Source organism: Leptopilina heterotoma, unplaced genomic scaffold (genome assembly GCF_015476425.1).
Source record: "Leptopilina heterotoma isolate Lh14 unplaced genomic scaffold, ASM1547642v1 Lhet_6, whole genome shotgun sequence".
Lineage (NCBI taxonomy): Eukaryota > Metazoa > Arthropoda > Insecta > Hymenoptera > Figitidae > Leptopilina > Leptopilina heterotoma.
Window position 1 is genome coordinate 6651755 of NW_025111137.1, and position 25774 is coordinate 6677528.

The 25774-nt window shown below is 22.5% G+C and overlaps 2 protein-coding genes across 3 annotated transcripts in view; both read right to left on the reverse strand.

Annotated features, from left to right (window-relative positions):
• LOC122509246 (sestrin-1) overlaps positions 1 to 25774 on the reverse strand; it is a 207381-nt gene that overhangs the window by 118791 nt on the left and 62816 nt on the right. For both annotated transcript variants that reach the window (XM_043623172.1, XM_043623171.1), the window contains exon 5: positions 4755 to 4784. In XM_043623172.1, the coding sequence (XP_043479107.1) occupies positions 4755 to 4784 (30 nt within the window). The remainder of the gene's footprint in view (positions 1 to 4754; positions 4785 to 25774) is intronic.
• On the reverse strand, positions 8360 to 25267 carry LOC122509247. The gene is made up of 2 exons (XM_043623173.1): positions 24974 to 25267; positions 8360 to 10291 (listed from the first exon to the last, which is right to left on the reverse strand). Exon 2 carries the CDS (start codon positions 10226 to 10228, stop codon positions 9974 to 9976), a length of 255 nt encoding a protein of 84 aa, XP_043479108.1. The 5' UTR covers positions 10229 to 10291; positions 24974 to 25267; the 3' UTR covers positions 8360 to 9973.

Here is a 25774-nt window from a genome sequence, read left to right on the forward strand (position 1 = left end):
AAAACTTGGGTATTTAAAATTTTACGTTCTAATTCTGACCAAGTTTAATAGTCGTAACAAAATTACAAAAGAGGTCAACTATTGTTTAGAATACACTTAAATCGTATATTTCTCCTATTTTATGTTTAGTTGATGGTCTAAAAATCAACATTCTTACCACGCTTCAGCAATAAATGTCTTTCAACTCTCAACGATTTGGGTTGATGTCTTTTTTGGCACACTACCCGGTTATTTTTCAAAAAACCAATAACATTGTTTTAAATTTAAATTATTTTTATACACGCATTTTTCAATAAATTTGAAATTCAATTTCAATATTTATTACTTTATCATTTATTTCACCTTAATTTTTATAAATTCAACAATATTCGATAAAATTTTTTTTTTGAAAGAGTTAATTTTTTTAAATAAAAATTGTCTTCAAATTTTAAAAGAATGTTTCTTTGAGTATTTGTGAAGTCCGTGAAAGTAAGTTTTTTTTTAGGAAAATGTCTATAAAGTCCGCAATTTGATTCAAAAAGGATGAAAAGTTCGTAAATTGTACGATATAATTTGAATAATTATTTTAGAGAAATTATAAATGATTCCAGAAGTTCAATTATTTTCAAAATTAATAAAATTCTTTGCAGAAATTCAATTATGTTCAAAAATTTTTTTAAATTCTCGTCAAAATTTTAATTTTCATAAATAATAAAATTCTTCTCTGAAATTAAATTATTTTTAAAAAATTTCAATTCAATAATTTCCAATATTTACTATTTTCATAAAATTTTCCAAAAGAATTGAATAAAAAAAAAGAACAATCATTCAATTATTTTCATAAATATTAAAATTTTTATTTTTATGGAATTTTAATTTTTGTCTGACCGTATTAATTAATTAGTTGAGTAATAAGAACCGTATCTAGGCCTTCTTATTACTCAACAAATTAAAATTTTTACGAGGATTCAATTATTTTCGTAAATAATAAAATTCTTTTTAGAAATTCAATTATTTTCATAGATAATAAAACTCATTGCAGAATTCCAATTATTTTTTATACAATATTTTAATCTAATTCCTCGAATAAATTCTTAAAAATTTTATTAAAATTCGTCAAAAGAATTCAATTATATAAAAATTTATAGATAAAATTCTTTATGAGAATTCAATAATAAAAAACATAATTTTAGAATATAATTGAATATTTTAAAAGCATTAGAGCGTAAATTTTTAGAAATAATCGAATTTTGAAAAGGTTTCAAATTAAAACCTTTGAAAATTTGAAATTTTTATATTTTTAACTAACAATTCTGTGGAATTAATTTTTTTGAGAAACTTTAATTGCGGATTTTTTTGAAATTATTTACAGTTTTTTTTTAATATAATATTTAATTGAAGAATTAATGAATAATTGAAATTTCCTAAAATTGAATTGTAAACAAATGAAATTGAAAATTTTTAAAGAATTTTTTCAAAAATTATTAAAAAATCATGTGTTTTAATTTTAAAAAATTCACAAAAATTAAATATTGTTCAAAAGTAATAAAATTCTTCTTAGGGATTCAATTATTTTTACAAATAATAAAACTCATTGCAGAATTTCAATTATTTTTAATACAATTTTAATCGAATTTCTCGAAAAATTTAATTATTCTAAATAATTTTATTATAATTCGTTGATAGAATTGAATTATTTGAAAATTTGTTGATAACAATTTTTTATGGGAATTGAATTTGAAGAAACATTCAATTATTCAATAATTTATTTATTTTCATTTTATTTTTATTTAAATAATTGAATTCTAGTAGAATTTTTTAATGAAAATTGATGTAAAAATTAATTTCAGTTAAAATTTTAGATAATTGAATATTAAAAGCAATATAGTGTGAATTTTTAAAAATAATTGAATTTTGAAATTAATTTTTTTTTTAAAAGGTTTAATTGAATTTTTTTTATATTATTTAAAATTTTTAGTTTCTAATATTTATTTAATTGAAGAATAATTGAAATTTCATCAAATTGAATATTGTAAACAAATGGATTTGAAAATTGTCAATGAACTTTTTCGACAATTATTAAAAATAATCGATATTTTAAAGAAGGATTTTAGTTATATTTAATCGATAAAACTTAATGTAAAGCCATTTTCTACTTTAAAAATTGATAAATATCTTTTTGTACCAAAAAAAAAGATTGATTGCCAAAAAGAACATAAGATCAATTTTATTAAGTTTTAGTGAAATTTTTACCAGTGCTACCAATTGAGACATTTATCTAAATGGATCCTACTAAAGGAACATTTCTCGCAAAATTAAAAGAAAATTGATTATTTTCAATATTATCTTTTTTTTTACCAAATTGATGATAGTAGCAAATTTTATTAAAAATAAGATTTCAAAGTTTACATAATATTTGAAATTGAAATTCAGATATATGTATAGAATTTTATACTCTAGAAATCCGATATCTTTGAAGTTAAATCAAAACATTACATAGTGTATTTTTTCTAACATAAATAAAATGGAGAAAATTCAAAGTGTTTTCTGTTAGAGTACAAGGAGAAAATTTTATTTTTGGAATCTAGAACTGCTTACATATCAATGTTTTTCAAAACTCCTCTTAAGAACGTAAAAGTCGTTTTCATATCTAGGCATTACCTTTTTTCCACTTATAAATAAAGTTAAAATTAAAAAAAAAGTATATTTTTTTCCTTTAAAGAACCTCAATCATTTATAAGGAAACGTCAGCATTTAATTAATTTTTATCAAAGAAATATTCTATATGTGTATATATTCTTAAATATTTATATGATAAACTAAGCCTCTTAAGAATTGATATCGTGAAGCTGAAGCGCGTGCTTCGCATACATATATCTATGTCATTCAAGCACATTGCATGTTGTATCTAAATTAAATTATTAATTATTAAAACTCAAAATAATTAAAATTTCAAATTAACCCAGTTCTACACCCTTATTATCTCAACAATAAGAAATTATTCTTAAACTTTAGTAGAATTTTCAGAATTTTAACATAATTTAAATATGTCATTTTTTCTAAAAATATCTTTTTCAAAAGTTAAAATTTTTATAAAATATATAATTTTTAATTAAATATAATAATAATTTTTAATATTAGTAAAACTGTTTTCAATCATAAATTACTTCTCGAGGGAAAAATATGAAAATATTATGTCTTATTTTTATTCGAGCCTTAAAAAAGAAAGAAGAAAAATTATAAATTAAAAATTCTCAACTTTCAGTCAAAAGTGAAAATTTATTTAAATTAAAATGGTAAAAAATTCTTCAAAGTGTTATCAAAAGAATACGAAGAAAAAATAATCTGAAAATTATAAATAAACTCCTTAAATGGATTTTTTTCTTGGTTGAAAAATTTAATTAAAACGTACTTAGTCATCGTTTTTTTTTTTTTTTTTGCAAATGGATTCACTCTAAACAATTTGTCTGATATCTTTGTGAAAATTACTATATACATCTATATAAACACATTCTTATCAATTTAACTTTATTTTTGTCTAAATTATTCAAAGTTCGTGCACTGAATTTCACGGAATGTTTGTAGAAGTAGACTGTATGTCTCCAACTATACAAATTACGTGTGCGATCGAGTACAAACATTAAATGATCTTATCGAAAAAAATTTTTTTTTTTTTAAAAACGTTATTTGTATTCAAAAAATAATTTTTAATCTGCATAAATTTTAAACATAATGTTTTCATAAAATTGAAAAAAGTAAATAATATTCTAAAATATCAACTATTTGATAAAAAAGAAAGTCAGAAATTTTCGTTTGTTTTTCTTCTTTTTACACGCACCATTTGATAATATTAAATTATTTGTTATAGTGTGCAAAAAATTTAAAAACAAAAGAATAGACATAATTATGAAAAGACATTAATTATAATCACTTTAATTCTTATTAATTCTTATCAATTTAGTTTTAGTTTAGCTAAAGATCAAGCTTTCAAGGTTCATCTTGATCTTAATATACGAGATATTAGTTTAACCTCGAAGTTTCATCTGTCCTTATGTATGAAAATTTTTTTTTAAAAGCTAATCTTACCGACCACACACAAGGTCTGAAATGATAAACTTTAGTGTGCGAGTTTTTTCTTCTTCTACTTTTTCTTAAAAACGAAAAGAGGTAATAAATTTTAAACTATATATACGCTTTACTGTACGGAATAAAAAGTCACTTTTTCCCTACACGTTCATTATAATTAGGTACGCAACATTTAAAATTATGTTACGTGTTCTACAATAAATGTGAAATATTACCATTAAAATATTTCATTGACAAAAAATATTCTACCAGAACAAATGTTCTCAAAAAAAAAAAATTTATTTACCCACAGCAATTTTTATGAATAATTGCCTACTTGTAGATTTCAAAATTTTCCATTTTTGACCCTCTTATTTTTCAAATTAATAAAACTTTTAGACTATTGAAAATTTTAGATTATTTAGTTTTTCGAAAAAATTTCAATTAAAAAGAAAATTATTTGCAATTTTTTTAATTTAAAACATTACTTCTTTTTATATCTCGCCTTTCAAGTTCAACGACACATGCAAATCATTTTTATTTAAAATTTTAATAAGGAAAAACAGACCATATTTTAGTCCATAATAATGAAATTGACGATAGGATTTCAAAACTCAACTATGTCTAAAATTTACGTCAGACAAAATAAAAATTACAAGAAAGTGCAATAAAATAATTTATTTGAATAAAAGAAATCGTTTTTCACTCACCTTTTCATCTAAATTGTCCAAATCTGGCAACTGGAACAGAAAAATAAAATACTTAAAATATTTTCATAGTAAAATTATAATTTTGGACATCAATTATTTTCCCGCAATTATAATATTAAAATTGAAGAAAGAATTCGATAACTTTTAATTGAAAATAAAAAAATTTAAATACATGCAAATTGCAGCCATCTTGTGGGATACTTGCGAATTTATCAAAAAACAGATATATTTAACAACTAAAATCCAGTATGATAAGAGACAAACACATTCTAAATAGGAACGCTTCTTTACCGACAACATTTGAATTTCATCGTTTGATTTCTAGGTGTCGACACTTTCAAAGAAATTATAAATGTTAATAAAAAAAATAAATACATAAATAAATAAAAGACGATCGAATAAATTATAAAGTCTATTTCATTCAACTCACGCTTCAGGTTATTTTTTTTACACATCCTTTAATTCTTTAACAAGTGCTTTAAAATGAACTGCAGGACATAAAAATTGCATATTCAATTTATATTCAATATTTTTTTTTTTTTTAAATTAAATTGTAAATTAACAAAATTATTCTAAAGGGAAATTTTTATTTCAACTGATGTGTAAGATAATTAAATCTCCAATTTTTTATAATTTGATTTTTCATTCAACAGAATTTTCCCTTATAAATCAAATCATTTTCTCTAATAGATTATTACCAACCCTTTTTTAGTTGCATAAATCAGAATTTCCTTCGCTTCCCGCATATTTATTCGCTAATGCAGGAAATTGAATTTTTCCAAATCAAAAAAATGACGAAAAAGAGTTCACAAACTTAAAGTGATTTTTTTAAATTTATTTATGATTTATTATTTAGTTCTATTTCAATCACTTAAGGGCATGTCAAAGTCATTTTGCTTTTTGCATATATATAGTACGTCAATGGAAAAAGTAGAACGACTTTGACATGCCCTTAATGAAAAAGTACTTATAGAATAGGACAGGCAAGATAATTAATAAAAAACGAGAATTGATTTTTATTTTTTCATTCAAAATATGTGAACTATTAAATCTGCTCTACAACAGAAGATATTGATACGTTAGTCGAATTGTATAGTTAGATCGAAGTTTCTATAAATAAACATACATAAATTGAATAAATTTACGAAAAGTAGCCGCCATATTGGATCCGCCATTTTCAATTTCAAGAATTCGACTACAATTCGTAAACAACGGCCCCGAAAATCCCTAAATTTTCTGTTATCGACAAAGAAGACGATTTAAGGGTTGAAACTTCCCCTGTTGTTGCGATTCTGATGATTTTGCAAATTTTTTTGGTCGCCATATTGGATCCGCCATTTTAAATTTTTTAAATCTATTAATCTAACCTCAAATTCATAATCATCGACATCAAAAACCCCCGATTAATAAGTATAAAAATTTAACAGGAATTCAATTACTTACCAATTTCTTTGATAAATTTCTTCGCATCAATTCAATTATTATAAATTTTTTAATCAAGTTTCTCGAAAGAATTCAAATATATAAAGAAAATTAAAAAAAAATAATCTGAGAAATTCAATTATTTCAAAAAATTTAAATAAAATTCTCTTAATAATTCTATTATTTAAAAAAAATGTTGACAAAATTTTTTGCAAGATTTAGTTCATTAAATTGCAATTTTAATAAAATTTTCCTATACAATTCAATTGTTTTCAATACATTTCTTCTTAAGAATACAATTATTTTTACAAATAATACATTTTTTTATGGGAATTCAATTATTTAAAAGAATTTGAATAAAATTCTTTGCTAGAAATAAATTATTTTCTTTCTTGAGAATTTAATTATTTTTTAAAAATTTTTATAAGATGTTTTATAAATTTGAAAAATTATAATAAAATCGGTCATAGAATACAATTATTTTCGTAAAATACAACATATTTTCTAGAAATAAAATTATTGTCAAAAATGTTTGTAAAACTTTTTGAAACAATTCAATTATTTTCGTAAAAAAAAATTCTTCTAAGCAATTATCAATTATTTAATAAATTTTAATAAAATTCTTCCCAAGAATTCAATGTTTTAAAAAAAAACATTTTTACAGAAATTCAATTATCTAAAAATCTTTTTTAAAATTTTTTATCAGATTTCAATTATTTTCAATTTTTTAAATGAAATTTCTACATGGAATTTAATTATTTTCACAAATAATACATTTTTATGGGAATTCAATTATTTAAAAGAATTTGAATACCTAAAGTTCTTCGATAGAAATAAATTATTTTCTTTCTTAAGAATTCAATTATTTAAAAGAATTTGAATACCTAAAGTTCTTCGATAGAAATAAATTATTTTCTTTCTTAAGAATTCAATTATTAAAAAAAAATTTTTTTTAATGCTTTATAAATTTGAAAAATTATAATAAAATCGGTCATAAAATACAATTATCTTCATAAAATACAACAATTTTATTTTATTATTTTCGTAAAAAATAAAATTTTGCGAAGCAATTCAATTATTTAAGAAATTATAATAAAATTCTTCCTAAGAATTCAATTTTTCTTTTTAAAATAAACATTTTTACAGGAATTCAATTATTTAAAATAAATTTTTTTTTAATTCTTTGTCAGATTTCAATTATTTTCAATTTTTTTAAATGAAATTTAATTATTTTCATAAATAATACATTTTCTATGGGAATTCAATTATTTAAAAGAATTTGAATAAAGTTCTTCGCTAGAAATAAATTTTTTTTTTCTTGAGAAATCAATTATTTTTAAAAATTTTTATAAAATGTTTTATAAATTTGAAAAATTATAATAAAATCGGTCATAGAATACAATTATCTTCGTAAAATACAACAATTTTTCTAGAAATACAATTATTGTCAAAAATTTTTATAAAACTCTTCGAAACAATTCAATTATTTTCGTAAAAAATAAAATTCTTCTAAGCAATTATCAATTATTTAAGAAATTTTAATAAAATTCTTCCCAAGAATTCAATGTTTTTTAAGAAATAAACATTTTTACAAAAATTCAATTATCTAAAAATTTTTTTTTAAATTCTTTATCAGATTTCAATTATTTTTAATTTTTTAAATGAAATTTCTACATGGAATTTAATTATTTTTAAAAAGTTTTTAAAAATTCTGAAAAATTCAATTATTAAAAAAAAATTTGAATAAAATAGAAAATTGCATTTAATCTTACAATCTTTTTTAATACGCCGAAAGAATTCAATTATCATTAAAAATTTTGATAAAATTCTTCATAAAAATTCAATTTTAAATAATATCCAATATTACTGAATAAATTATTTATTTTTGTATTTAAATAATTGAATTCTCGGGAAATTTTCTAATAAAAATTGATTAAAAAAATTAATTTCACTTCAAATTTTAAATTATAATTGAATGTTAAAAACATTGTAGCGTGAATTTTTAGAAATAATTGAATTTTGAAAAGGGTTCTTCAGGGACGAAAGAATAAAATAAATGTTTCCAAATAATTCTATTATATTAACTAGTACATTTAACTTCAAATATAATACTAATAATCAATTTTAATGAAACATTAGAGGCAGAAAGGATTTAATAATCTAGAGGTTTATGTATTATTTATATAATGTATATAATTTACAAAATATTACATCATATTATCAAAATTTTAACGTTCCTTGTTAAACATTGTAATTAATATAATTAATTATATGTACACAAAATTCATTTACATTATAATATGAAAACTTTGATTGTCACAAGGTAAATACATATATGCATATTTTATTTTGCATTATCTGCAATTCCATTAAAATCATTTCATTAATTTGTAATACAGAGACAGATTATAAATAACGAGTTGAATTAAACTTTTCATTGACCCTTATAATTTTGATTTAATTTCTCGTTGAGCGTATTTGATAAGAATTTTACAAAGTTCAATATTTATGTATCGAATTTGGATTTTCGATTATTGTTATATTATGAATTTAATTCATAGAAACTAATTGAATCAGTATGATGAGATAAGTATTTATATCATTATTTCATTGAAATATTTAATTCAACTGGTTCTAAAATTTTTAGATATTAAAAATGATTTTTCTTTGGCCTCATAGAGTTACTAAATTAACTGCAGATAAAAATGACTCGATACAATAGGATATATTTTTTCTATCAATAAACAACAGTAATAATAAAATCATTTAAAAGATTTTAAACGCAAATATCACAAATTGTACGTGGAAATTCTTTTGTACAATTTTTCCAAGACTTTTTCCGTCTCGAGGGACACAAACTCGTTATGCAAGTATTTTCAAATACTTTTATTTCTCTTTCACTATAAAGTCCTTTTTTTTTCTTTTTATCCAATACTTTATTTATGTACAAAGCGAATTATTTTATTTTTCTCTTCAATTGAATTTTATATTTTTTTCAAATTTTCTAAATTTGAGAGAATTTCTGTTAATGGAAAATTGGATTTACATTTCAGATAGCAATTACTTAATCCGTGAATAGCATACATTTATGTCTGCGAATAAAAACTCCATGCAGAATTATATACAAGTGTATACGATAATTGCAGAAAAGGATTATCTTTAGAAACATGTATGAATACATTTCAAAATTAGTCTTTTGCAAAATTTTCATAATCATAGTTGAATTATCTTTCGAATCGACAAGAATGTATTAAAAAATTTCCCAATAATCGGAATAAAAAAATTGAATTCTAAATTAAAATGTTTGAAAATGTTTGAAAATGTTTGAAAAAGTTTTGATACATATAAAGTTTACTATTCAGGATTTAGTGAACTCAATTAAAAGCATTATTCATTATAGGATAGTTTTCTCTCTGGCAAGATTATCCTCAAGCATTTAATCCCCTCGGAATAAAAATCCTCTTTGTAAAAATTCATTTTTGAAAAAAGTTCCCTCGTTAAAAAAAAATCCAAAAGGATTTTGCATTTTAGAGAAAATAATAAAGTAAAAGAAGGAATATTTTTGTATATTTAGAGGTAAGACTTTTTTGCTGAGAAAAAATTGCATTTAGTCTAAACGAGATATATGTTTCACTTTTAATAAGTATATCTTTTTCTTAATTAAAAGCCAGTCATGTGATTCTGATTTCCTCAGAAGCATCTTTTTTTTTTTGCAGTCACCTCTATTCTTGGCAAGAATTACTTTTCAAGTTGACTTTTTTTTTGTCTAATTTTCCATTGCGGTGATCTTTTCTTCTTTAACCCCCAATTAGAAGCCAAGGAAGAACGACAGTAACACAAAGTGCTGCTAAACAACTTGCACACATTGCAAGAGGACTAGCTGCTACTTCCGGTTCTACATCAAAATAATCTTCGTCTCTCTCGAATTCTCGAACTTCGACATCGCACCGGAAACAAACCCTCGCTGTTCTCAGATAAGAACTGTCTCTACGCAATAGAAGTGCAGATCCTTTTCGTTCCAGTTTCCAACCAGGTTCCTGAAGAAGCTCCATTGTCAATTATTCTCCAAAATTTCACCTTTTTAAATGATAGCAATTTAATTGAAGAGGTATTGTCTGAAATTAAAAACAGATTGTAAGTTTCAGATGGAATGATTTATAGAATGATTATGTAATTTTGTCTTCATATCCGTTTCTTTTCTCAACGGATTATTCTTACAAAAAAAAAAAGAAGAATGGCATAATGTCAAACAAACATTTTTAATCATCTCATAATTAAGTTGATTATTTTATCGTCAATGAATTAAAGTTTTTTAGTTTTTCAAATATGTAAAGCAATCGAAAGGTTTTTCTAAAGACCGAGAAAAAAAAATATTTTCCAAACTTTTTCTTACAATAAATTCTATTTCGATTGGCTTCCTGTAAACCAGCTGACGATGCTCTTACTCCATTTCCGTCGTTACAAAACAAGGATTAATCTGGGAAAACTTTTCTCGTTTCAGACTTACTTCCACACAGAATCTGAAACGTTAATTCACGTTTAGACTGCTATATATACCAAACTTATATATCCACAATCGAATCTATTCAACACAAATGGTCTTTCTATATCAAAACAACAAAATCAAACTATAAATCCAAAAATTGCGAGTAAAAAATAATTCCAAGTAATAAGAAAATTTGGGCAAAGAAGAAAAATTCAACAGAATAAGAATTATTTCCATAACAATAATATTGAAATTATGGAAAAATCATTTCATAATTCGAGAAAATTCGTAATTCTAATAAAGTTCTAATTTATAGAGAGATTAATATATGCCAGGACATTCTAAGAAAATTATAATCGAAGACTTGCAATCAGTCATGAAATAGCGAATGCAAACGGAAATCGAGTAAAGACAAAGCTTCCATTATTATCCATAGCCAAATGTCAATAATGGAATTCGCCAATATATTCCAATTGTGTGGAAATTAATTTCGGTTCTATCATATTCATCTGATTTGAAAAATATTTTACGTTGGAGTGTACTATATTTATAAATAAATAAACATTTACGTTTAGATTAAAATAAAATTGTATCTTTTTCTTTTAATGAACACAGAGTTGCGACTATTACTATTTATTGAAAACATATCTAGAGGCTGGACCATCATCTAAATCACCATAAGATAAAAAAAACATTATAAATAACAAGTTCTTTTAATCCTTTGAGTCACGCAGTTTTCTTTTTACTGAATTCGCTTGAAAATCGTTACTCGGAGGTTTTTTGAGGTCTGAATACGAATTTGGAATCAGTTTCTAAAAAATCAAAATGGCGGATCCAATATGGCGGATATGAAAATTTAAAATCGATTGACTTTGCTTGAAATTAACGAATTTCAAGCAACTCAGTGCTCGAACCAGTAATAGTATTTAAAAGTATGGACTTTAAGGACCAAAAATATAAAAAAAAAATAAAAATATACAACTTTAAGGATCATAGGACAAAAATATAACCAGTCCGAGTCAAATAAGAGAACATTTTATTTAAAATTATAAATTAAATTTATTCATAACTGTAAAACATGAAGATATCAATAACTCCGAGTCTTCGAGTCGGAGTGATCGATATCTTCATGTTTAACAATAACTAAAGATGGCCCAGTGATAAAATCATTATTTTATATTATAAGAATAATGCTTCATCAAAATTATTTTCATCATTTCAATTCTATTATTATTTTCAAAGATTTTTCACTAAAATTCTACTTTAGATCAATTATTTTTAATAATTTTCGAAAAAGTTCTTTGGCAATTTTCAAATCCATATATTTACAATATTCAATTTCACGAAATTTCAATTATTCCTAAATTCTTCAATTAAATGCTTAGTAGAAAATAAAAACTTTAAATAATATAAAAAAAATCAATTAAACTTTTTCCAAAAAATTAATTTCAAAACACAATTTATTTCTAAAAATTTACGCTATATTGCTTTTAATAATTATAATTTTTACAATTATAATCTAAAATTTTAACTAGAATCTAATTTAAATTAATTTTCATTAGAAAATTCTACGAGAATTCTAATATTTAAATATAAAAGTAAATAATTTATTGAATAATTGAATGTTTCTCAAAATTTAATTCTTATAAATAATTTTATCAACAAATTTTCAAATAATTGAATTCTATCAACAAATTTTAATAAAATTATTAAGAATAATTACATTTTTCGAGAAATTCGATTAAAATTGTATTAAAAATAATTTAAATTTTGCAATGAGTTTTATTATTTATAAAAATAATTGAATTTCTAAGAAAAATTTTATTACTTTTAAACAATATTTAATTTTTGTGAAGAATATTATTACTCTTGAAAATAATTGAATTTTTTGCAATAATTTGTAACTTTTCGAAAATTAATTTTTTTTCGTGTTATTAACTAAAATTCTTCTATAAATTCATTATTTTTAATAATTTTTGAAAAAATTCATTAAAAATTTGCAAATTCATTTGTTTACAATTCAATTTTACAAAATTTCAATTATTTGTAAATTCTTCAATTAAATATACATTATATAATAAAAACTTTAAATAATTTCAAAAAAATCCTCAATTAAAGTTTCTCAAAAAAAAATTAATTGCACATAATTGTTAATTAAAAATACGAAAAATTCAAATTTTCAAAAATTTTAATCAGAAACCTTTTCAAAATTCAATTATTTCTAAAAATGTAAGGTCTAATGCTTTTAATATTCAATTATATTCTAAAATTTTAACTCAAATCTATTATTAAATTAATTTTTTTTAGAAAATACTACTAGCATTCAATTATTTAAACACAAAAAAAACAATTTATTGAATTATTGCATGTTTCTTAAAATTGAATTCTCATATAGAATTTTATCAATAAATTTTTAAATAATTGAATTCTTTTGAGGAATTTTAATAAAAATTTTAAGAGTTATTATTTAAATTAATTATTAATAAATAATAATTAATAATAATAAATAAGTAATTTATTAATTTAATATTTCTTAAAATTAAATTCCAATAAAAAATTTTATCAACAAATTTTTTATACACTTAAATTCTTTAGACGAATTTTAATGAAATGTTTATTATTTATGCGAAAATAACTGAATTTTAGCGTAGAATTTATTTCAAATTTTTTTTAATAATGAAATTCTTTTGGAAAATTTTATTAAAATTCTAGATATTGAAAAGCATTGAATTTGGAAAAACTTTTGAAAGTAATTGAAATCTTGCCAAGAATTTGATTAAAATATTGGAAAATAACTTTAATAATTTCAGAGAAGAATTTTATTATTTATGAAAATAATTGAAATTTAATACTTTTGAAAATAATTGAATTTTTCTGCAATCATTTGTAATTTCTCAAAAATTCTTCAAATTATACAATTTACGAAATTTTCGTTCTATTTCAATCAAATTACAGACTTTAGGGAAAATTTTTCAAAAAAACTGACTTTTACGAACTTGAAGCAAATTTATACGAATCTGTGGTCAGTTTTTAAAAATTCAAAATGGCGGATCCAATATGGCGGACATAGAAAAACGACTGAATTCGGCTGAAATTCGTTACTCGGGGGTTTTTAGAGTTGCTAAATACGAATCTGTACTTAATTTTAAGAAATTCAAAATGGCGGATCAAATATGGTGGTCTTAAAAATTAAAAATCGACTAATATAAATATTTAAGAAACAAAATGTTCTTAATTAAGTTGGTAATCTTGAATTTATTTACTGCCCTCATCCCTATTTCAAAGGGACAAAATTAAATCAAGAATTAGATTAGAAAATATTATTCGTTCTAAAATAGGGACAAATACATTAATTTAATATATTCGTAAAAATTCCAGTTTTAAGATCTAAAAAATATTAAAATTTTTATCAAAAGCAATTCAAAAGAACATTCAGAACATTTTTAAGATACAGTCCAATGTTTTTGATAAAGATGTTTTCGTCCTGGGAAAAAGTAAAGAAAAGCAGAAATAAACGAAATACTAGCAGATGATGATAAAACTTTACAAGAAGTTAGGAAAAGAATGATTTATTCTCTTCCTTTATCATCCATGTTTTTCAACCTCTCAAAAAATAACTTTCAATCAAAGAAAAAAAAAAATTCGTAAATTACTTTCGTCATCAACCATATAATTTCTTTTCTTTAAAAATAACTTTCTTTATATTTTCCACATCGAAAATAGATGCAACTAATTTGTATTCAATAAATAATTCTTTCCATCACGCGACACTCGTCAAAAAAAAGTTGAAGTTCTCAAGAGAAATATATAAATATGAACGTGTTTTGATATCGAAATATATATTTCTAAAAGTAGAAAATCATATTCCTTATTCTGGGATCAGATAAATCTCTCGAACTGTTCTAGAAAATAAGACTGTGACAGACAAATGAGATAAAGAAATAAGAAGTGCAGCAGTTTGAGGGAATGGAGAAAAATAAGTAAAGGATCTGAAAGAAAAAGTTGACTCCTTTTTTTTGCCATTTACCAAATTGGAACATTCTCTCTTATTTTTCTTTTTACGAGTATCGTATACGAGTCGCACGTTTTTCAACTCGAACGGGGGTTAGAAAATTATTTTCTCCACTATCAAGTTTATTTTCCCAGACAACTAATTGCATAAAAGATAATTTCTTTTAACACACAATTTATTGTAATAAAATTTTTCTCTCTGGAATATTTAATAAAATTTTTTGTATACTTTAGGAGTTTCAAGAAATCGATTTTATTTTATATATATGTGGTAAATCTGAAATATTCTGTTTTATCTGTAATCCTTTAAAAATTAAATTCACAAAAATAGAATTCAAAATGTAAAGTTTATATTTTAGTTATAAAATTTAAGGAAAAGTTGTTTTCACGTTTAATTGAAATTTGAAAACTAATTAACTATTACAAGAGTAATAAATGAAAATTGTAGGTTCTAAAGTGCTGCATAACTTTGAGAACTCTTGTTACCAGGGTTGCTATTAAGAAAGGTTCAGTAAACATGAAACATCCATTACCTAAAGCTCAACTATGTTTCCAAGGTTGGGGCTTTTCAAGTACAACAGCTTCTTTAAGACGCTAAAAGTCAGTTAACATGTAAACAATGTTCAAAAATAATTTAAGCAAAAATGAATTTTAATAAATACTTCAAATAACTTAGTTTTCTCATCACTTTTTTTTAATTTTCGATGAAAGTAGCTTTTTTAAATTAAAAAGTAAACTTTTAAAATAAACTTTTTAAATCTTGGCATAAAATTTATAAATAAAATTTTAATATAGAAATTTAATAATATTTTAATGATATTTTAATAAGATTTTAAAAAGATTTTTATTACATTTTTTTTTAATTTTTTTATATATATTATATATTTTTTTTAACAATAATTTAAAAAAACATTTATTGCCTCACATATTGGAGTCATAAACCTCCAAGACTATTTTTAAATCAATTACAATCTAAATTGATTCATAAAGTATGATGTGGTCTTAAATTTTTATCTCAATTTTTATACCCTCCAAATAGGATCAATTTATCTCTCAATTGTCAAAGAAGATTTTCTTATCATTATATTATTAGATTACAATCAATTGTCAACGAAATCTAGATAATATATATTATAACATCGACAAAAATAAAATTTTTAAAAAGCAATTTTTAAAAGCAATTTTTAAAAACAATTTTTAAAAACAATTTTTAAAAACAAGTTTTAAAGCAATTATTCTTTTAAAGCAATTAAATGAAATCTGCGGTGTAAATACAAAATTCTGATTGGATGAATTACACGAAATTACAGTCAAATCGGTTGAACGGCTAATGGAATTTCAGCAATATACTATACATGGCTATTCGATTAGTAGGTTTACGAGATTATCTAGAATGTTGAAATTACATGTCAAGTGATGATGATAATTAAACTAGATAGCAAATAACGTCTAATAAGACATTATGCAAACTGCAACATTGAAATTTTTTATGTAAACATTATTTTAAGAAATTTATACAAACGTTTTAATAAACTTTTGTTTTTTTTTAATTTTAACATATGAAATTATTACCTTCAATTTATTAACGACTTTAATCAATTTATTAATTTCTAATAAAATTACATATACAATAAAACTTAAAAACCAAAAAAATAAATAAATAAAATGTTTTTATTAATTTTAATTAACTTTATAACAAAATGTTTTAATTCATTTTTTGATGAAAATTTAAATCTCGAAAATAGGAGTACTCATAGCTCGAACTATTGGTCCGTAAATCCCGTAAAGGTCAAGTAAATTTGCTTAAAGTTCGTAAAAGTCAGTTTTTTTTTTAAAAAAAGGTCCGTAAATTTCGTAATTTTATTCAGAAAAGACAAAAAGTTCGTAAATTGTACGATATAATTTAAAGAATTATACAGAAATTATAAATGATTGCAGAAATTCAATTAATTATCAAAAGTACAGAAAATTCTTCCCAAAAATTCAATTATATTCAAGAATTTAAAAAAATCCTCGTCAAAATTTCAATTATCTTTGGAAATATTTAAATTCTTCTTGGAAATTCAATTATTTTCAAAAACTTTAATACAATTCTTGACAAAATTTTCAATTATTTCCAAAAATTTTCCTGAATTCAATGATTTTAATATTTACTATTTTAACAAAATTTTCCAAAAGAAGTCAATTATTTAAAAAAAAATTTAATAAAATTCTACGCAAACCTTTCATTATTTTCATAAAATAATAAAAATTTCACAGTAATTCAATTATTTACAAATTTATTATAAATTTCTTCGCAATCATTCAATTATTTTCATAAATAATAAAATTTCTACAGGAATTCAATTATGTCCGTAAATAATAAAATTCTATTTATGGGAATTCAATTATTTTTCATAAATAATAAAACCCATTGAAGAATTTCAATTATTTTTAATACATTTTTAATCGAATTCCTCGAAAAATGTAATTACTCTATAAAATTTTTATTAAAATTCGTCAAAAGAATTCAATTATTGAAAAATTTATTGATAAAATTCTTTATGAGAATTTAATTTTGAGAAACATTCTATTATTCAATAAATTATTTACTTTTGTATTTAAAATAATGGAATTCTGGTAGAATTTTTTAATGAAAATTGATTTAAAAATGAATTTCAGTTAAAATTTTAGATAGAATAATTGAATATTAAAAGCAATATAGCGTGAATTTTTAGAAAGAATTGAATTTTGAAACTAATTTTTTTGAAAAAGTTTAATTGAATTTTTTTTTATACTATTTTAAGTTTTTATTTTCTAACATATATTTAGATGAAGAATTTACGAATAACTGAAAATTTTGTCCTATGGTCTATAATTTTTCATTTTTGGTCCGTAAAGTCCGTATTTTTAAATACTTTCTCTGTTTCGATGAATTGAAAATTTTTCAATTCATAAAAATTTCAGTAGAATTTGATTAAAAGGAAGTTAATATTTTAGAAAGTTTTTATTAAAAGTTTCTAAGCTAATCTTTTCAATGAATTTTTCTTTTAATTTTGGAAATAATCTGGATTTTACAAAAAGTCTCAAATTATATATCTTATTATAGAGATATATGAAAAGAAGGAATCAGGAAAAAGTAAAATAAAATTTTTGTTACAACGATGTAGAAAGAAATATTTAAATTTGTAGGATAAAAACACAGTATAAATTTTCATATTAATGATTCATTTAAATTATATATATACATTGTACAGTTCTAAAGTTTTAAAACAGCAAGAAATTTTTAAATAGTAAACAACTCGTCTAATTTAAAAAATTTAAATTCTTGTTTTTCTCTGATAAAATGGATTAAAAGATCAAAATATTAAGTACGCAGTTGTTTGAGAGAAAAACAAATTTGTCGTTGTCAATATAAACATTTTGTTGATTTCAAAAAAAAATTTTTTTTTTTTGCACAAAATTCATCAATAAAAATGTATCAGAATGAAAAAGCTTTTTTAATTAAAATCGGCTAAAATGTTAAAATCACAAAATATTAACTAAAAGGAAGAGAAAAAAATTCACAGCTTTTCATTTACTATCTCTTTTTTTCTATTGCAGAATATTATTTGAAATCAATATTTACATGATTTTTCAACGACTGCAATAACATTAAAATGTTCTTTTCTCTTGTTTTTAAACGAAAAAATCTACCTACAATTTAAAAGAAGGGAATTATTTTGCAGAAAATTACTTTCCCATATATATATATATGAATGGCGAATTAAGTGCGGAAACATTGAATTGGAAAAAAATGTTGCCTCTACGAATATACATACAAAGCAAGGACTTGGAAACAAAAAGTCGTTAATTGATTTTAAAATAATAGTTTAGACAATATATTTGTTGACTTGCAATGATTTCTGTAGGACAGAATATGAAAAAGCAACACACGAGCGAGAACATGACAGATTCAAGTTGCTGGCACTAAAATTTCAAAAGGAGGGATGTCTATGAAAGCACACTTGTCTGACAGTACATGGAAACATTCACATGTATTCATATCATTTCCAAAGCTTTGAAATGTCGAAGCTTTTGTTTGTTAAGCGGTAATCTCTGGATCATGAGACAGCGTGCAAAAGACCCAGAGCTAAAATTTTATGTAAAAGAAACACGAGTCCTGGTGGAGAAACAGAATTTTGTACCACAGAGGTAAAAACAAAAGGGAAATTTATTTTCTTTTACCTTTCACAAATGTTTAGCCCAAAAAAATTTTTTTTCCCAAAATTAATGTTCATATTCTTAATAATGTTAAATGTCTCTAATTTTGTAAATGTGGCCTAAGAAATTTCAATTTTGAATGAATTTAATTAGAAATATTAAGTTGATATTAATATTAATTATTTCTTTAACTTAGATTTTTAAAAAATTTTAATAATTCAAATTTTTCTGAAACTAATTCAATTTTTTAATATATATTATTAATTAGTTATTAAAAAATAATGGATTTATAGAAGAATTTTAGTTAAAAGCACTAAAAAAATTGAAATTTGTCAGAAGTTACAAATAATTGCAAAATTTTTGTAGTAATTCTATAAATTTTATATTTTTTCAATTACTTTTGTTAAAAATCCCTGACATTTTTATTTGTCCCTGACTTAAATAAATCTGACACTCTTTAGGGACGTTAATTACAGATATAAACATGTTTTTCAAAAATTCAAAATGGCGGATCTAAAATGGCGGACAAAATTTTTTAAAAACAGACAAGAATCGTTTTCTTTGTGTGAAACTGATTATTTAAAAATTCTTAAGGTCATACTGATTACAAATCGGAAATTAATAGTCTACCAATTTTGTGCATTAGCCTTTGTTTGATTTTGTCTGATATTGTATATCTTGATAAATATTATCCTTAGTAACGTGAATTTACATTATAGGAAATTAAAAAATTCTCATAAATAGTGTAATTTCGTAATTATCGAGAAAAGTTTTTAAGTTACTTTAGACTTTTTTTTAAGTTTACAAACTACAATAAAGAAAATGCTCGTATACAAAATATACAAGTTGCGTATCGATTTTCGTTGCCTCGAACTATAGTTATACATTGAATAAATGTATTTTTAAAAAAAATATTTATCTAAAATAAAACAAACCAATTTTCCTTGTTATCAAGTATCAAAAACAAATTTTTTTAATAATTCTCTTAAATTGAAATTTATTTAACTGCTTTTTATTATAGTTAAAAATATAATATTTAATATATGATTCATTGGTTTTTGTAAATAAAATAATATATATATTTCCATCTGCTTCGAAAGATAGGCTTGAAGGGAATATCAAATTTTGGCTTCAAATAATTTTTTTTGCTGCAAATTGTTTAGAACCTGAGGTTTTAAAGTAAAATAGATTTTAATTAAAATTAATAATAAATAAAAAAATAAATAAAAAATAATCATTTGTTTTTTTCCCCCTTTTTCGAAAAAGAACAATCTGAGCATTCGTTAGTTGCATAAAAAATATATCTCTGCATGTGAATGAGAAATTCTTGATCTCGGAAACAGTTTGCGGCACAGGAAGCGTCTCACAGCCGTGTTCCATTTCCGGAAACGACTGAACGTTTCATACCAAAACGAAATGAGAGAAAGACAAAACAGAAGGCCGCAAACAATACTGAAAACGAGAGAAAGAGAGTTTCGCAAACGTCAACGGAAGTTAAGTTACATTTTGGATCAGGCTCAAGAGAAAACGTACATTTTCCCTCTCTGAACAAAGGGGATACACTCTTTAATTCGAAAATCCAACAATGAAAATAACTGGAAAAAAACATTTTCATTTTCAATTTTCAAATAATTACAAAAAATAACGCACAGAAAAAAACAAATTTCCTATTATAACGAATAAATAGATTGCATGTGAAAATAAAACAAATTTTTCTTCACTAATATATTTTTCCATTGACTTTCAATATTGAACGGAAGAAAAGCAATTATGGCAAAATAATGAAAGAATGAAAACAAAAGCTTGAATTCCTTGAAAGTAGATTCCTTTTCAAAGACAAAAAAAAAAGCGGAAAATTCTTTTTAATGAAAAGCTTTTTATATTCCTTCTTATTGTTTACTATATACACCAGCATCATCACCAATAATATTATTTTATAAAGACATTTTTAGAACGCAATATTTTCTCGAGATAAAAAATAATTAGGTCACTGACCCAAGAAAACTGAATGCAAGCTAAAAAAGAAAATGCACTACAACTAAGATGGAAGAAAAAGAGAAAAAAGTAAAAACCAATAAACACGTCAATTCGAATTCGAAATACATATTTTGAAAACAAATTTTTCAAATGAAAATAAAACCGATTTTTTCCAACAACGCAAAATAATCTTTTACGTCATAAATCATATAAACAGAACAACGATATGAAATATTAAAATAAAATTTAAAAATAATAATTCTGTTTTATAATAAATAGAAATTTTTCTCTGAGGGTCAACGAAAACAAAAAGTAAAGTTCTCATGAAAAGTAAACTTTGCTGGTCGAATATAAACTGAATGCAACCTTGAATAATTATATACTGTCTACTAAAAAGAGGTGCGGAATATTTTTAAACATAAATAATAGTTTTGCAAAAAATAGTTTTGCAAAAAGTTCTCAATTCTGCAAATAAACTATTGATTTAAAAGAAAATTTACTCTTTTCAACCATTACGAAAAATGCTTCATTAGAATTTGTCTCCAGTACTTCAAAAATACAAAGAAGATAATTAAAATGCGACAATAAAAAAAAACTTTAATTTAAAATTCTTTTTAATGTTAATCTTATGCTAAATGAATTCAGCACTTTTAAAATTGCTTTTTTTTTTGCTGTTTTTGCAAAAAAAAAACAGAAAATTACAAAGTCTACACATGCGGCTAATTATTAAAACATTCAGCATTTTTTTTTTGAAGTTGGACAAATAAATTTTCGGATAATGTGATTTTTTTTCTACTTCTTTATGCACCTGTGTACATAATTCTTTATAGCAATGAACTTATCTGAACCTATGAAAGTGTAGCACCTTTGTAAGAAAAAAAAGTAATAATTGAGTAGTGTAAAGACAGTGTCACAATATATTCATAACAGAAAAAAACAGACACAACAAACCGGAAGTCTTCAATATAAATTGTTGCTAGGAATAATAGAGAAAATTTTCCATTTCGAATCTCTTTAAATCTGAATTAGTAGAATTCTACCAACAAATAATAAAATTTTACTAATAGTAAAATTATTACTAAATCATTTGGTGGTTGTAACTTTTTAATTAATTTAGGATAATTTTTTTTTGCACCTTTGGATTTTTGTTCCTCTTTTCAAATCAGTTGGAAAATTAAAATATTAAAAAATAACAAAATGTCGGACATTTTACCTTTAAATTGAATTTAATCATAAAAGCCTCAAATTTTTTTTCTCAAATTTTTTTTTTCGGGAACTGTGTTCATAAAGAACTAATAATTATTTGAGCTAAAAATGTTTGCAACAAAAATACTTGTTTTTCTCCAGTACAACAAAAACTATTATTCTTTTGAAATATATTTAATCAAATACAATAATTGCATAAAAAAAACTTTATCATAAACTGCAGCTAAAGGATAAGAATTTAAATTTAATTATTCATCGATTTTATTGACCTTGTTAAACATACATAAAAGGTGTCTTTTACTTTTTTTTCACGCGACGCGCCACAACAAAGTCACAAAGAACAATTGCAATTAAAATAAATTTTAAATTATTCATGTACACAAGAAAATAAAAATAAAATTCTCCACAGAAAATTTCACAAAAATTAATAAAATTATATTTTATCATAGAAGGAAAAATTAATTAAAAAGCTCTAATTAATAAAAGGTAAAAACAAAGAAACATAAAACAGAAAACCAATGCTTTCATAAAATGTTAAATTTAATATAAATATCCGAGAAATGAAGAATTCCTACTATTTTTCACGTTGCTCAAAGGAATTCTAATAAATCAAGAGCTATTCAATAAATGAAAAAATCCTTTTTCAAAAATTTTGACACGAAAGAGAAAATTTTGTTTTTTTTAGAATATTTTCACATGAATGATATAAAAAATTCTTCATACCCTTTATTTTACGCTACAGCACTCTATTTATTTGTTTTCCAAAATTCAAAGAAAATGCTTTTGAAATTTTTTAAAAAAGCTTTCTGTAAGCTTTTAAAAAAAAAATTACAGAATGTAGGTATTTGGTCAAAGTTTCATTGAATTAAAAAAATATACCGCAACTCTTAAAAGTCAGTAGCACAAGGCTCTCAAGGACGTTTTAAGTTCAATTTTCAACTCTCGAAACACTAGGGAAAATATATCGCACTTTATTTCTAGAGTCGAGAAGAAAAAGAAGAAGAAATGTGTATAACACAAGAATTCGAAAAATTTAATTCGAGAAAAAAAATCATTTGAAAAACTCTATAGTATACAAAAATAGTATATCACAAAAATAAACTGTCGATTCTCCATTCAAATATTCCTATTCGTCTCCTAAAAAATAATTTGTCACTCTCTAATAAAATATCCACAATTATTTTCCTCTCACTATTCCGTAAACTATATCATAAATAATTAAATACTTTTCAAACCAATTTGAAAATGCGGTTAAAAAATAAATTTTTGATGTAATAAAAAAAGAGAAAAGACATTTATTGATTTATTATAAAAAATATTGAATTAAACTTCAAATATAAGTTTTCTTATAATATAGTTTTCTTCAAAGTATCAAATTGATACTAAATTATTGATTTAAATTGAAGTCAAAAATTAGAATCAATTTTTTATTTGATACAATTTCTTTTGAAATCAACAGTGAAGTTAATTTTTTGCGATGAAAAGATTAATAATTTAGAGATTTTACATATATACACGATAGAAAAGAAAAATCTTCGCATAAAATGCAGAATTTATTCTATACAGTTTTTTATCGGAAATACAAATTGTTAATGAGTATGAAGGGAAATTTCATTTTAAACCGATAGAGTGAATATTTTAAAACCCATATAATTTTTAAATGACGTACAAAGTTGCACAAGGTAAAAGTAGGTCTGAGATAAGGAAATTTCCAATGCAGAGAAAGTATTCATTGACTAAATATTATATTATGTGAAAAAATCATTACGTATTGATTTATCATAAAAATTAATTATCTCTCTTTTCTTCTGAAAATTTAAAATAGTTTTTGATTATTTATAATAAAGTTAATAATAATTTTCTTCACTCAAACTAAATGGATTTTTTTTACTATCATTTTATAATAAAATTAAAATTCAAGTTTTATTCTTATTAAATATTTTATAACAAAATATAAACTTAAATATTTTACCATTTTCAAATTTTAATTACCAACTTAAAGTATTCTTTAAATTTGAATTTTAATGAGTTAAAAAAAAGTTTAATTAATTTAATTTAAATTAAAAAATTTAACCTGATTTAAAACAGTAACTGAATTTTTTATTTTTTTTTCAGTTAAAAGTTAAAAATTACAGATTTATCGCTTAAAGAAATATTTTTCTTTTACATTCAATTTTCACTGATTTAATAACAAAAAAAGTCAGTTAGTGATTTAAATAAATTAAAATTCTAACTGGTTCAAATTTAGAGTATAAACAGTCATTTTTAAAAATTTTAAACTTTAAAAAATTAAAACAATACATGGAGCTCGGGATTCCGGTGCTAAAGTAAATAAGAAATTCGATTTTTTGAAAATTCGAATTCAATAGAACAAATATTTATCTGAAACTTCTTACTGATCGAAAAAGGGACTTGACGAATCTAAATACGAATCTAGATGTAGATTCTTTTCATTGAAGAAACTAGTAACCTTCATCTGTAAATATTTACAACTTCGTGCTAATAATTAAAATCTCCGAAAACTTATAGTTTTGACTTCATTTTTGTTAATAGAAAGTTATTTCTTAAATTTAAAAAAATATTTTTAAACATGAAAAAAAATATTTTCAAATATTTAAAAAAAGATTTAAAATTATTTTAAAAAATATTTTTAAATATTTAAAAAATTATTTTAAAAAATTATTTTAAAAAATTATTTTTTTAAATGTTGAAATAAATTAAATTTGTACGATGTAAAAAAAACAACATAAAGGTGACAGGATAAGAAGTGAATTGACAATAAACAAAAAGAATATTTTTAATGAAATAAAGAACGTCATTATGCCATTCGGTAATTTAAACAATTTTTTTTAAGAATTTGAACTTTTAGGAACAAGTCAGGGTCGTAATATTTCTAACACTTTCTTTAAAAAAAAGCGATAAAATAACATCTTACCTGAGGCGATAATGTGACGCACGTGAAATCTAATATTCAACTTTCTTAAAATTCTTTGAGCACAAAAACGAGATGAGATAAAGAGTACACTTTTGCGAAAGATGTGAAAAATAATTGAAACTTAGGTTTCTTAGGAATATTATATATAAAAATACACTTTTTTTCTCCAAGTAATCAAAGTATTTTTGTATTTAAAAAATATTTGAAAAAACACATCCTATTGGGTGAGCGTTCAGTACGCAAGTGATTGCCAGAAGCACGAGTTACAATGAGGAGGGAAAGAGATGAACGTCGCGATTCCGCGAGAGTCTTTCGTTTATTGGTTGGTAAGTTGCGCGCGTCGACGACCGCGTGGCAAAGTTCAAGTTTGCGTTACATCTTCTCACATTCTGGTCAATTATTTTTCAAATTAACACGAAAAATTACTATAATCATACAATTAATAAGTTTCGCTATTGACTTTCGTTGAACATTGTGGAAAAAAATAAAAAGAAGTCGATCTAAGGTACAAAAAAAGACAAAAGTTATAAAAAATTTTTAAAAAATTAAAAAAAAAATTATGTTATTGTTCCATCCATAGAGAGCTTGCCTTGTTAAGTTACTGCAATAATTGTCTGGTAAACTTATCATAGTCAGAAAATTATTTTCTCCTTGCAAAATTGAAACACGTAGAAAAGAGAAAAATAAAATTCAATAAAAGTTTCTTGCTTTTCAACCAATCGTTCCGTATAGTGGAATTCATTTTATTTATTTATTATAATTACTTTTTAGGAGGCAAAGCACAAGGTGTGAGATTTTGTG